Below are 14,053 nucleotides of genomic sequence, written 5' to 3' on the forward strand. Positions count from 1 at the left end.
AGAGCTGTCTCAGTGCTATTGTGCGGACTAAATCCTGACTGGAAATCCTCGCAGATATCATTTCTTTCTAAAAAGGAACACAGTTGTGAGGATACTGCCTCTTATATTTGACAGAAAAGGTCGATTTGAGATCGGCCTATAGTTGACTAATTTGCGTTTTTTTAACAAGCGGTTTAATCATAGTCAGCTTAAAAGTTTTTGGTACGTATCCTAATGACAAAGATGAATTAATGATATTGAGAAGAGGATCTATGACCTCTGGAAGCATCTCTTTCAATAGTTTAGTTGGTATGGGGTCTAACATACATGTTGTCGATTTAGATGAATTAACGAGTTTAGAAAATTATTCCTCTCCAATATGGAAGCTTATGTGTAGCAATATTCAATTTGAAATGTAATATGCAAAATGATAATGAAATATGTAAAATGACAACGCAATATGTAAAATGACAATGCATTTCTGTATTTAAATTTACATTTTCCATTACATTTGTGCAACGTTTGGTGCAAATGAATATGATAATTCAATATTATGATTTACATTTGCCATTTCATACATATGTTTTAATATGTAAATTGAATACATATTTTAACGATTTATAAGTTAAAATATGTTACACTCACAGTTAAGACACTTGCGATTGCATTTTCATTAAATGTCCCGCAATGAATGTAGCAAAATTCAATGTGCAAATTGAAAATGCATTCCGAGTCGATCACGCCCCTGCCCCGCCCCCTCCCTCCCGCTCGCTCTTGTCAATCACTGCATCAAGGCGGGGCTCGGCAACATTTTGAGGTGTTGGAAGGAAACATGGCGGCGGCAGAGCCGATATGAGCGTAAATTTACTGGCAGATGAAGGGAAGCGTGAACAGAGAAATTACAGTGTTTCCGAGGATTATTAGGCTTCTGCAGGTGATAGAACCAGTGCTTTGTTGGACCGTCTGGGAGAAAGTTCTGCCTTATCACCCGTTTGATGTCAACACTATGCTGCGCTGTTGTTGTCTGATGCAGGACTCTGTTAATGATTGTTTCGTTTTGTATTAAATATTCTCATTGTCTGATACACATATGCTTAACTTTATTCTTATTACTATTAACTATAATTACCCAGTAATGTTGGAGATCCTACAGGTTTTCTTTACAAATGCACCTACTCTGAGATCACAGCATATGATGGGTCAAATTCATAGCTACCAAAAAATTTAACCCTCTTTATTTCTTCACTGACTGTAATGTTCAATAAAGTGACTCATGTGATGTTTAACCATCTCCCTTTTCTATTTTATAAAGCATATTGATTAGATATTTATAAATATATAGGGTCATCACGGAATCTGACGGGTTTTGATGCCATCGTCTATGATTGGTCTAATATTTTAAAAACCGAAGCCGCACAAACAAAACTTTAACTGGCACAAACGAACAAACGAGACTATTTTATTTGGAGGATGTGGGGGGCTGGGTGACCTCAGAATGACCTATAAATATTCTTTAAATATCTAAAATATCGAAGCAGCACAAACAATAAAGCGAAGTAATAGCACAAATGAAGTAAAAACGATTGAGCCTATTTCGCCGATGTTTTGCGTTGGTTGGGGGCGGGGCCAACTTCACGCAGTGATTGACAAGAGCGGGAGGGAGGGGGCGGGGCAGGGGCGTGATCGGCTCGGAATGCATTTTCAATTTGCACATTGAATTTTGCTACATTCATTGCGGGGCATTTAATGAAAATGCAATCGCAAGTGTCTTAACTGTGAATGTAAATCCAATTAAGAAAAATAACATTTAAATGATCATTTTGCTACAGTTTTTGCTTGAACATTTTAAACAGATCTAATAATTTCTTTAATACATTTTAATTTTAATTTTTCAACTTATAAAGCATTAAAATATGTATTCAATTTACATATTTAAACATATGTATGAAATGGCAAATGTAAATTATATAATTGAATTATCATATTCATTTTGCACCAAACGTTGCACAAATGTAATGGAAAATGTTATTTTAAATACAGAAATGCATTGCCATTTTACATATTGCATTATCATTTTGCATATTACATTTCAAATTGAATATTGCTACACATAAGCTTCCATACTCCTATGGCAATGAATGAATCAAATGTTTCATCAGTGAGACTACAATGCACTGTCTGATGCGATGCTGTAGTAGACGGTTGCATAGTTATAATTTTCTCTTTAGTTATCTTATTTTTCGTTAGTTTAGCAACTGTTTAGAATAAATACCTAGGGTTTTGTTTATTTTCTTCTAATAGGGTTGAAAAATAAGCAGATCTAGCAGTTTTTAAAGCCTCTCTGTAAGCAATCGAGCTCTCCTTCCATGAAATCTGAAATACCTCTAGTTTTGTTTTCTTCCAGTTGCGCTCCATTTTTCTGGCTGCTCTCTTAAGGGCCTGTGTGTGTGTGTGTGTGTGTGTGTGTGTGTGTGTGTGTGTGTGTGTGTGTGTGTGTGTGTGTGTGTGTGTGTGTGTGTGTGTGTGTGTGTGTGTGTGTGTGTGTGTGTGTGTGTGTGTGTGTGTGTGTGTGTGTGTGTGTGTGTGTGTGTGTGTGTGCTCGTTGTACCACGGCGTTGGACTATTTTCCTTAATCTTCTTTAAGCGCAACGGAGCAACTGTGTCTAAAGTGCTGGAAAAGAGAGAGTTAAAAGTTTCTGTTGCAATATCAAGTTCTTCTAAACTATCTGGGATGCTGAGATGATGAAACTGATCAGGAAGATTATTAATAAAGCAATCTTTAGTGGCAGAAGTGATAGGTCTAACATATTTATAACACGGAGTCGGCTTTGCAGCCTTGGCTAAGTTAAGTGTACACGAGACTAGATAATGATCTGAGATGTCGTCGCTCTGCTGCAGAATTTCAACAGCATCAACATTGATTCCATGTGATAATATTAGATCTAGAGTATAACCAAAGTGATTATGATAATTTATCATAACTGAACATGGATCTGCTTATGTTTATATTTGTGGTTGTCATCTGATGGTTTATACGTTTTTTCTCTTTAACCTAATGCTGGTGAAAAGGCACCTATATGCATTTCTTTTTGAAACAATTTTTAAAAAAAATTTAATTAAAAAAGAAACATTGTTCAAATGCTTCCCATGATGCACCACTTGAAGCTGAAGGTCCAGAGTGAGTTGAGCTGGAATCTAGGCAAGATAACAAGCTCAAACACAAGAGGTTTACTTTTGATTAGCATGTGATTAGCATTGGTTAAGGCTGGTTTGGTGTCCTGTTGAGGTGTGTCAGTCTGTGTTGTACTTCAATTTTTTTCTCAGGTTATATTTCCTGGTTACCTGATTTGACTTTGTGTCAACCAGTTTTTTTTTTTTTTACAACAATTAAAGTGAAAGAATTTCTGTCAATGATTCATAAAGAACATAAGGAAGAAAGCAATACAAGTTTAAACACGCTGCCTTCATGATCACTTACTTCATGACTGCCTTCATGCGCCAGATCACTTACAGATTTCACTTTGACGATCCAGAGATATGATCATAACTTCAGCTGAACATGGACCTGCTTATGTTCATTTCTGTGACTGTGATTCCAGTTATATCCAACGGTATGTGTTAATCATCCACTCTCTTCAAGTTAATTCTGGAAAGGCACATCGTTAATTATGTCACATTTAAAATATCTGCAAACTTACAGTATCAGTTAAAGTTTTAGACACATTTGACTAATTTGTCTTTATAAAATGTTTTATTTGTACTTGATAGTGAAGAAAAAACATGATCATGTGTCCTCCTTCAATAGTGTGTAAAATCAATGCATGTGTTATAATTAGTGAATATTAAGAGCATAGATGAAACTCTAATGCTTTGCTTGGCATTTTCAACATGACTTTGCTTAAAGGCACACTATGGAACTTTTCAACCTTTATAATATATTACCAAAACCCATTGAGATGGTACATCGACTTACAATAGGTTGAATGACACGTCTGCCGAAGCCTGAAGGTGTCTGTATCGCTTTTACTAGCACTATGTAACTTCGGGTTTCGGGTAGGAACCCGAGCACAAAAAAACTACAAAATTCGACCGCTTTACGGCATTGGTCACTTCCCCCACCACCCCAACTTCCTCAAATTCTAACGTGAGAGCTCAACTCGCGTTTGATTGCCGGCGTCTGTATGTTGTCGTCATGTCTGAATCAACAGCTACTTGGAAGAAAGCGAAGCAAAGATTTTGTCAGAGGAGACCAAAAAAAGAAATAGGGAGAGTGATAAACTAAAAGCAAGGACGAGGATAAACATTGGTCAAGCGTTCCCTCGCTGGCGTGCGATAAAGGAGGATGAGGGATTCCCGACCGATGCTGACCTGGCCGTCATGCTTTTGGACTAGTAAGTTAAATATATTGCTTGCACAATATCTCTATTTTTTCTAATTTGTTCTCTGCCTGGCCATGTTACTGATTCTATATTGTCCTCCATTTAACTTAATGTAACAAGGAATGCTAGTAGAGCGAATTATCAATCTGGTAGCTAAATGTTAGTACAAATATAAATTTTATAAATATTGGGAAAGGTTTGCATTCAGCAGACACTTTATCCTCCGATTTTGAAACGAAACAGGGCTGCAACTTAACAACTAGCTACAGGCTTTGTTTAATTTGTATGCAATTCATCTGGTAGCAATAACGTTAGAAGAGTTAAAATAAACATCGGTATATATAATGTAATATTTACTGCGAATTTGAGTAACAAAACTGATATGTCACAACATACTGCCGTATACAAATGTAAATGTAAATGTGTTTTTTTCCTTTTAGCTCATATATGTTTGTATTTGTGTAAAAGGAAAAACAAACTGAAGACTACAAATAACGGAAATATGTAGTGAGTTATATCAGTTTTGTTACACACGATTTCCCGACTACTCGATTTCATCTCCAACCCATTGCAAAGAGATCCTGAAGACGTTAATTGTCTGCTTCAGGTGTGTTTGATTAGGGTTGGAGATGAACTGTGCAGGACAGACGATCGGCTGGGATTGGGCAACCCTTGTCAATGCGACTTACCTGATTAGACCATGTTTTCTGCGTATGCTATTTTTATTCAATTTGTTTTCTTTATAGGATTTATATTATTAATCTTATATTTATATTATTATTTTGGTCAGTAGTGAATCGATTAACTTTCTCCAACATACAAATCAAATGCCGTCTGCACACACATAAAGACACGGGAGGTTGACCGGTTGACTGTTTGTTGACTTTTGCGACAATGCTGCGGCGCTTGTGGCCTCTAGGGGCACTAGACGTGAAAATTACAGGTCGAGCGCACCCTAGTGGCCAAACATTCCACAGTGTGCCTTTAATGTCTTTTTATGAGCTTTCAGTAGTTTTGTTGGTTGATTTACTTGAGATGATGATGATGATAATGATGGTTATGATATTTGTACCTACAGCTTTTTTTCTGATTTATTTCTCTCAGTTAATATATGTTTCCAATCATAAGGCAGTTTTTGTGATTTCTGCAGAGATCTTGAGAGATCTGTTATAGTGTTTAATGTTCTGTTGGGATTTAAAGAGTTTCTGTGTATGGTCTGAGTGTTTTTTAATGATTTTTCACACAGTGTAGTCTTCTATATGTTAGTGGTGTGTTGTGTTAACTCAGAATCACTCTTGAATGCTGAAATGTGTCCCTTCAATCCTCCTTTATTTCATCTGGGGTAATAAACAGATAATGAGGACTCGAGCACTGAGAGCAGCGATGCACGACTCTGAGAAAGATAAAGGATAAAATCAACGTAAAGAAAACCACCTAAAGAAAGAAAATACTCATTGAAACATACATGTGTCCATCACAGGGGGACTTACAGTCACAATTATTTATTATTATATAAGTATAACGTATGAAACAATCAGTTACCGGAAATAAGGCCCTTATTAAATCCGCAGGTAAACGTGTGTGAACTACCGCTGTGAATGCTCTGCGAACAATGAGGAAAACCCAAAAGTGGAATCACAAAATAAATGTTTTTAATGCACAGCTGCTACACATATATTTAAATATTTTATTTAAGTGAACGCGATTTTAACTGAAGGGGAAGCAAGAATGCGATTTTATTAGATATAGTTCATATGTTCTGGTGCCGACTCTGGATTATTTCCTTTAGAGATGCTTTTCATTTTTTTTATAGTGATGTTTTTCCAACTTAATCAGAACCGGTTTGTCTGGATTATTGCAGTTTCACGGTAAAGTAAAACACGTTTCAGCATGTCTGAATTATCTTCTTTTTTTTTTTTTTTTTTTTATCAAATTTTTATTGAATTAGAGAATATTTCGTACAGAACCAAAAGTGAAATAAACATCATTCTAAACAAATTCTCTTTTCTTTTTTCCCTCCCAAATTCCCAATGCGACCATATCAACCCCACCCCCATCTCCCAAGGGTGCATTCAGAACATACATAGTCTAAGAGCAGTATAGATCAAAATCCAAATACAATAAATAAAAACAAGAACATAAGATATAGATCTTAAAGACGCTCCTTAATTTTTGAAATGACACCTGACCATGATGAAATAGTCCTCTGAGAAGCTCCATGTTCGCAATGTCCAGGAAAGAATGCTCCAGTAATATTCTGGAGCAAATGGAATAAAATGGAAAATGGAATAAAAATGGAATAAAAAATAAAATAAATAGAATAAAAAATGGAATTTTATTCCGGAGCACTGGAATAAAAAAATATACCAGTGAAGCCACGCTAGAGAATGTGGGGGTTTCCAGCGCAAGGCAAGCATTTTCTTAGCAGCAGTGAGTCCAGAAAAAAGTGACTTTTGCTGAGTTAAAGAGAGAGTATAAGAGGAGTCATCACTTAGAAGCAAGAGTCTCGGACAGCATGATATCTCCAACTCCAAAATGTCCTTTAACGTAATGGAAACCTGTCTCCAAAACTCATTGACTTCAGGGCAGTCCCAAAACATATGCATATATGTCCCTATGCGCCCACTAGAGCACAAGTCACATTTAGGGGAGGTGGAAATCTTCATTAAATGACGCTTCCTGGGAGTGAGATACATCCTATGAATCATCTTGAAATTAATCAATTGATGATTAGGATTTTTAGAAACAAGTTTGAGGTTAGCCCATATTGAGTCCCAACAAATTTCAATACTGTTCTCTGAATCAGTCCCATAAATATCCCTGAGCCAAACGTCCACCACCGGTAACCTTTTATAAGAAGCTTCCAAAAACAACAGGTACAATGACGAAACCATCCCCCTTGTATTTCCAGATGAAGTAAGCGACTTATGCAGAGTAAGACTGGGAATACTAGAACCCCAAGGAACCCCGTATGCATGCATGGCAGATCTCAGGCGCAGATAAAAGAAAAATGAAGTGCCTGGTAAATTATATTCTGCACGTAGATCATTAAACATGCGTAAACCATTGTCCCTCCAAACATCAGCCAAAACATTAATCCCTCTATCACTCCAGTCTGGGAAAACAAAAGGCTTATTGCCCGATAGAAGACTATGGTTACGAAATAATGGAGAATGAGAATGCCATTTATGGTCATCGCTGGAGAACTTTGAAGCCACCCGCCAGGTAGAAAGAAGATAAGCTGTCTGAATGATCTCTTATAAAACTTTTTGACTTGACGAGCCAAAGTGATTATGATAATTTATCATAACTGAACATGGATCTGCTTATGTTTATATTTGTGGTTGTCATTCTAATAATATCTGAGGGTTTATACTTTACATTTTAATTAGAAAAAAAGCAGTGTTTAAATGCTTCCCATGATGCACCTCTTGAAGCTGAAGGTCCAAGATAACAAGCTCAAATAAAAGATGTTTACTTTTGATTAACATGTGATTAGCATTGGTTAAGGCTGGTTTGGTGTCCTGTTGAGGTGTGTCAGTCTGTGTTGTACTTCAATTTTTTTCTCAGGTTATATTTCCTGGTTACCTGATTTGACCCTGTGTGTACAACCCGTTTTTCTACAACAATTAAAGTGAAAGAATTTCTGTCAATGATTCATAAACAACGTTTGCTTGTGAAATGCAAAAATGAAAAAAATAATCTAATTTGACACAGATAACCATGGGAATTTGTCCATTTAATTTAAAACTATTCATCTTAGTTATACTATAACTATAGATCATTTCCAGTCCTCTTCTGCTGCATTCAAGAACAAATGAATTTGCATACACACATGTTGTGAATTAGGTGCCATTTTTTCATGAGAAGTTTCCTTGTGTATACTAACATTATTAGCAATTATTAGAGATTGAGAGCCATTTTTTGAGATAATAGATGACAGAGGTGTAGTCAAGAAGACCAAGATCAAGACCAAGAATCTCAAGAAATATCTGTGCATACACGAAACCACTGAAATCGACTCAAAATGATGTAGTACACATGCCAGACCAGTATGTGGCGCTGTAATTCTCCCACAGAGATACACTAAATACAGAGAAGAAGACTTGGAGCATGCGCATAAACCTTACGCGCTGTATACAATAATAATTGGCTCAGTAGCTTCTTCTTTTTTCTTTTTTTTCAAGAATTTTATTGAACAATATAAACAACCATAAAAGGCCTGGTACAAAATATGAAATGTCTTAATCAGACAACAGACAAGCGTCATAGCATAAGAAAGAAATATGAATAAATACACTGTAAATTGCTGTTACGTGACGTAGCGGTTTCTGACTAGGGTCGACACGAGGAGTGATGACATCATCGTTTCACAAAATATACGGGACCCGGTTTAAAGAAGTAACGGTTTCAGGCTCCCAAAACGGCGTATCTGTCTGGATGAAACACTGATACGATACAAATATTTTACGTATACAGCTAAACCCGTCTCAATGTGGACAAGGCCTAAGACTGTTTAAGAGTGGACTTAATGCAGTAATTAAGTGATGATTTAGCATTAGTTATGAACACCTGCTGTAAACCACGTAGATACGATGTGTATGTAGGCTGTACGATGATGATACTTATTAAATCGTAGTCTACGACGCAAGAATTTAGTATAGAAGAATAAAACATCATCAGCATGTGCTTGAGGTAAACAAATACACTCAAAAAATGATATGTTTGCTTTAACTTTTTTATGTCAACAGGTTCCACATAACTGGGTTACGTTAAACAAACATAATTTGTTCACATGTAACTTCAACATCATGGAATTACGTCATTTTAAGCGACCCAATTAAACTCTGAGCAGAGTGTTAAATGAACACTCAAGATTGTAAAGTTAATGAGATAATTAAGTGAATAATTGAGTGATGATTGAGCATTATTGAAGACACCTGATGGTAACAAGCAGAATCACTGAAGGAGAAAACCGGAATTTCACGTTACCACTATGGTGATCAGTGTTTGTTTTAGTTGGGCACTTGACCCCCACATTATTAACTTTAAATTATGTTTGGCTGCTGTACATGAGTTAAAACAGCCAGATGAACAAAATAGAAAAGGTGATCTGATGGTGTTGGTTGTTTTTTAACGTAATCATTATTTCACAATCGTTTGACCTGAATCACTGAACTCATATAGAACCGAATTTCTGAGTTAAGTTTACCTTATGGATTATAACAGGGATGGGCAACTTCGGTCCCGGAGGGCCACTGTCCTGCAGAGTTGACAACCCTGACAAAAACTCTTTTCTAGTAATCTTGAAAACATTGATTAGCTTGTTCAGGTGTGTTTAATTAGGGATGGAGCTAATCTCTGCAGGACAGTGGCCCTCCAGGACCGGAGTTGCCCATCCCTGGATTATAGCATCACTTTCATTGTAGAGCAGAATATTTTTAGCCTTTTCAATGAAATTCAAATGATCAAATCAATAATAATAAAAAAGAAACTTCTAAAAACATCAATAATTAGCCTGTGAATCTCAACAATGGTGACAATTATAAAGCATGTTGCAATGCATTCTGGGTGCTACCAATCAAAACTCATTCATGGCTCCCATCATGCATTGCTGCATGAATAAATAATGAGCTTATGTTCAGAGGTGATCTGTTTGTCACCATTGTTGAGATTCATATGCTAATTCTTGATGTCTGTGTGTGCCTGCATAAAATACTTTTTAGAAGTTTCTTTTTTTATTGATTTGTTCATTTGGATTTCATTGAAAAGGCTAAAATTGGTATGCTCTACAACGGCAGTGCTGCAATAATCCATAAGGTAAACTTAACTCAGAAATTGGGTTCTGTAAGAGTTCAGTGATTCAGGTCAAACGATTGTGAAATAATGATTATGTTAAAACACAACCAACATCTACAGATCACCTTTTCTATTTGATCATCTGGCTGTTTAACAAAATCTAAAGTTAATGATGTGAGGGTCAAGAGCCCAACTAAACCAAACACTGATCACCATAATGGTGACTTAAACATTCCGGTTTTCTCCTTCAGTGATTCTGCTTGTTAACATCAGGTGTCTTCAATAATCATCTTATCATTGCTTAATCATCACTCAATTATTCACTTAATTATCTCATTAACTTTAACACTGACTACAAAACAAGCTTTATTTCACTTTTCTCTTTCACCTTTCTATGGGAAAAACATTGTTTTCAGGGTTGACTGTGCGCGGTCCCTCTGGTCCTCTGGTTGCTCCTCTGGGATCTTCACTGGTTCTGCCCTGTTATGTTGATGAACCTTTACTAATGGAGGATCTGGAGGTGGAATGGAGGAGAACTGACTCAGATACTTTAGTTCATCTGTTTCAAGATGGTAAGAGTCGACCAGAGTCACAGCCGCAGGATTATCAGGATAGAGCTCATTTCTTTACTGAGGAGATTAAACACAGAAACTTCTCCCTCCGTCTGGATGATCTGAGAGCTGAAGATAAAGGAGAATACACATGTACAGTTCAGAGTCAGCAGGAGTCTGGAGAAACTGGGGTTCAAATAAAAGATGTTGGTGAGTCTGAATTGAAATGGATCTATAGAAATACTTTGACTGTATGTGATATTTACAAGGGTTTGTTCTTTCAGAGCGTTTGCTAGTCTCAGGATCAGATCGGTCCATATCTGCGTCTGTAGGTGAAGACGTCACTCTGAACTGCTCTGTAGACTCTCACATCACACCTGTAGACTTTGAAGAGGTTTCCTGGAAGAAAACAGATAAATATAATGAAGATGAAGATATTCTGGTCCTGCTCTACCAAAACAACAAGGCTTTTCCAGATTCATCAGATGAGCAATACAGAGACCGAGTTGAGTTCTTCACTGCTGAAATCCCCAAAGGAAACTTCTCTGTCCGACTGAAGAGCGTCAGAACTGAGGATAAAGGGGTTTACATGTGTGAAGTGTTTGCTGGAGGAGCTTCAGCCAATGCAACTGTAGTGCTGGAGCAACTGGGTGAGTCATACAATAACTAATACACAACTGTACTTTAGTTTACCTTACCTTTAGTGTACTTTTTAGTTTCCAGTTGTATATAAAGTGTATTATGATTCCAAATTTAACTGCAATGTGATTTTGATTTATTCCAATGAATACAACTGCCATTTTTAATGAACAATAACTGAACTGCATTAAATATGCAAAGAAGTGCCTCTAGAGTAACAGTTCTGAACAGCACACACAGTTCAGGACGGGGATCTTCACGAGAGACACGATAGACACATGTTAGCTGTAACTTTAGTTACCCTCAAAGCACATTTCAATCCTTCGTTTCATTTCTTTTTTTTTATAATACTTGCATGAAATTATAAAAAGGACAGTTTTGGCTTGTCAAATAACATTAAAAACATTCAATATATTCACTGTAAAAAACACAACTTGAAAAAAGTTGAAATTACTGATTTTGTTGAGTTGGTTCAGCAAAAATCCACACTGTAAAAATCTCGTACAACAACAAAAAAATTGTACTAATTTCCCCTGGTTTTTTCTTGTTGACTCAACTTCTGTAAATAACAGTTATATGAACTGAAAAAAGTTATCGGTGACACACATAAAAAGGTTTAGTTGAGTCAACTTGACATTTTTTGTTTTCTGGAGAGGTGCAACTATTCAGTGACAAATCTTTTGTAGTTGAGCCAATTCAAAAAAATTGTCTATTGGAATCAGAAGTTCTTAAGAATAAACAGGTTCAGATGTAGCTTTTTTACTGAAAATGTTTGGTCACCATTTTGCTGATCAGCGTTTCCTTGAGTTGCCATTTTCTGTGAGTTTGTGGTCTTTGTGACAGTGTTTAGAAAAACAAATAATTTGTTGCAAAGAAAGCCATAAAAAATTATCAGGTGATCTAGATAACAGCATCATAAAGGGAATAGTTCACTATTTTTATTCCTGATCAAAAGATATTATTTGTGAATAATATATAAGATTTACCAACACAACGTTTATGCAACAGATCAGACATTCTGAATTTTAATTTTTAAATACATTTTGGGAATTTTTTTCAGACACACACACACACACACACACACACACACACACACAGACTTCAAGAATCAGCATATGAATCTCAATAATGGTGAAATGTTTCATGCCACAATACATGCTGGGAGCCATGATTTTAATACTATGGTGGCTCCCAGCATGCATTCCAGCGTCATGCTGTGTCATGTCACCATTGTTGGGAATCATATGCTGATTCTTGATGTCTGTGTGTGTGTCAAAATACTTTTTTCCCCATGGTGTATTTTAAAATCAGAATTCAGAATGTCTGATCTGCAGCAATAAAGTTTTGATGGTAAAATTATGATAGAGTAAATAATCACTTTTGGTCAGAAATAAGATTAGTGATTTATTCTAGTTTATGAGGCTGCAAACTTGATCATCTTGGTTTTTTTCTTTCTTAGCAACAATTGATGTGCTTTTCTAAACACTGTTACAAAGACCACAAACTCACAGAAAAAGCCAAGAGTCAAACTAACCAACCAAAAGAAACGCTCATCACCAAAATGGTGACCAAATGATTTTGATAGACAAAAAATGTTGAGGATTAACATTAACAAAAGATTTGTTACAGAATAGTTGCACCTCTCCAGAAAACAAAAAATGTCAAGTTGACTCCACTAAACACTTTTTTTTGTGTCACAGATAACTTATTTTCAGTTCATATAACTGTTATTTACAGAAGTTGAGTCAACAAGAAAAAGCTAGGGGAAATTAGTACCAAGATTTTTTTTTGTTTGAACTTACATTTTTACAGTGTTGTTTTTATATTTATATAGTTTAGTTGTATTATATTAAATAAGCTAATGATTTGCTTTCTCATGGATACTGTGCAATTATCTTTTCAGTAATTCGTTTTTTTATACAACTGCTTTTTTCTCAGTACTTTTTCTAAACTTGTCACACAGTTCTCTTTCATCTCTTTCAACTTTCATTTCACACACACATTTTACATTCTTAATTAGCACTCATATCCATCATGTAAATATTCCAGATTTAGTCATACAGGCTCAATTTTTAATCTGTGGCCCCTGGCAGGATGATGGTAAAGAAAAGTCCATAAGCACATAAAACATGAAAAATCATATAAAAGCACATTCCAGCAAACATAACCAGAGCATATTAATACAAACACAAAATGACTTTAAATATGAGACAGAAATAAACCATACTCTAAATTATGAAGACATGTTTGATTACCTAATAACCACTGTTTTATCGATGCAGAGAAAGAAGTAAAGGATGTAATATTTCATAATTGTGTATGTACAGTATTCCAGGTACGTGCTGCTCTATAGGAAAAGGCTGACTGCCCAAAATCACTTCTGTGTGTTATTGTACAATCTCCTATAGTAGTGACTCTAGTAGATGAGTTATGATTTTATCTAATAAACTCATTAAGTGGAGGTGAAGCATACCATGCAAAATGCTATACACAAGAAAAATCTGCAAATGTAATAATATTTTCCCAGTTTAAAATATCAAATTTAGTTACATTTTACAATGGCGATTTACATTTAGACTTTTTGTTCAATATTTTCAAAGCTTGCTAGAGTGTGGATTAGTATTTATAATTAGCTATAAAACAGTAGAAATCTATTAAATGTTCACTTTTATCTAAATATGTGTGTGTGTTCCTACTTAATCATAT

At 35.7% G+C, this 14,053-nt stretch overlaps 1 protein-coding gene across 10 annotated transcripts in view; it reads left to right on the forward strand.

The window, feature by feature from the left end:
• LOC143714402 (uncharacterized) overlaps positions 1–14,053 on the forward strand; it is a 122,387-nt gene that overhangs the window by 20,576 nt on the left and 87,758 nt on the right. For 4 of the 10 annotated variants that reach the window (XM_077205515.1, XM_077205514.1, XM_077205512.1 and 1 more), the window contains 3 exons: positions 3,482–3,590; positions 10,574–10,918; positions 10,993–11,358. In XM_077205515.1, coding sequence (XP_077061630.1) covers positions 3,539–3,590; positions 10,574–10,918; positions 10,993–11,358 — 763 coding nt within the window. In that variant the 5' untranslated portion in view covers positions 3,482–3,538. The remainder of the gene's footprint in view (positions 1–3,481; positions 3,591–10,573; positions 10,919–10,992; positions 11,359–14,053) is intronic. The other 6 variants (XM_077205519.1, XM_077205520.1, XM_077205521.1 and 3 more) reach the window with 3 other exon arrangements.

Source organism: Siphateles boraxobius, unplaced genomic scaffold (genome assembly GCF_051911475.1).
Source record: "Siphateles boraxobius isolate OS27281-9 unplaced genomic scaffold, OSU_SipBor_1 54, whole genome shotgun sequence".
NCBI lineage: Eukaryota > Metazoa > Chordata > Actinopteri > Cypriniformes > Leuciscidae > Siphateles > Siphateles boraxobius.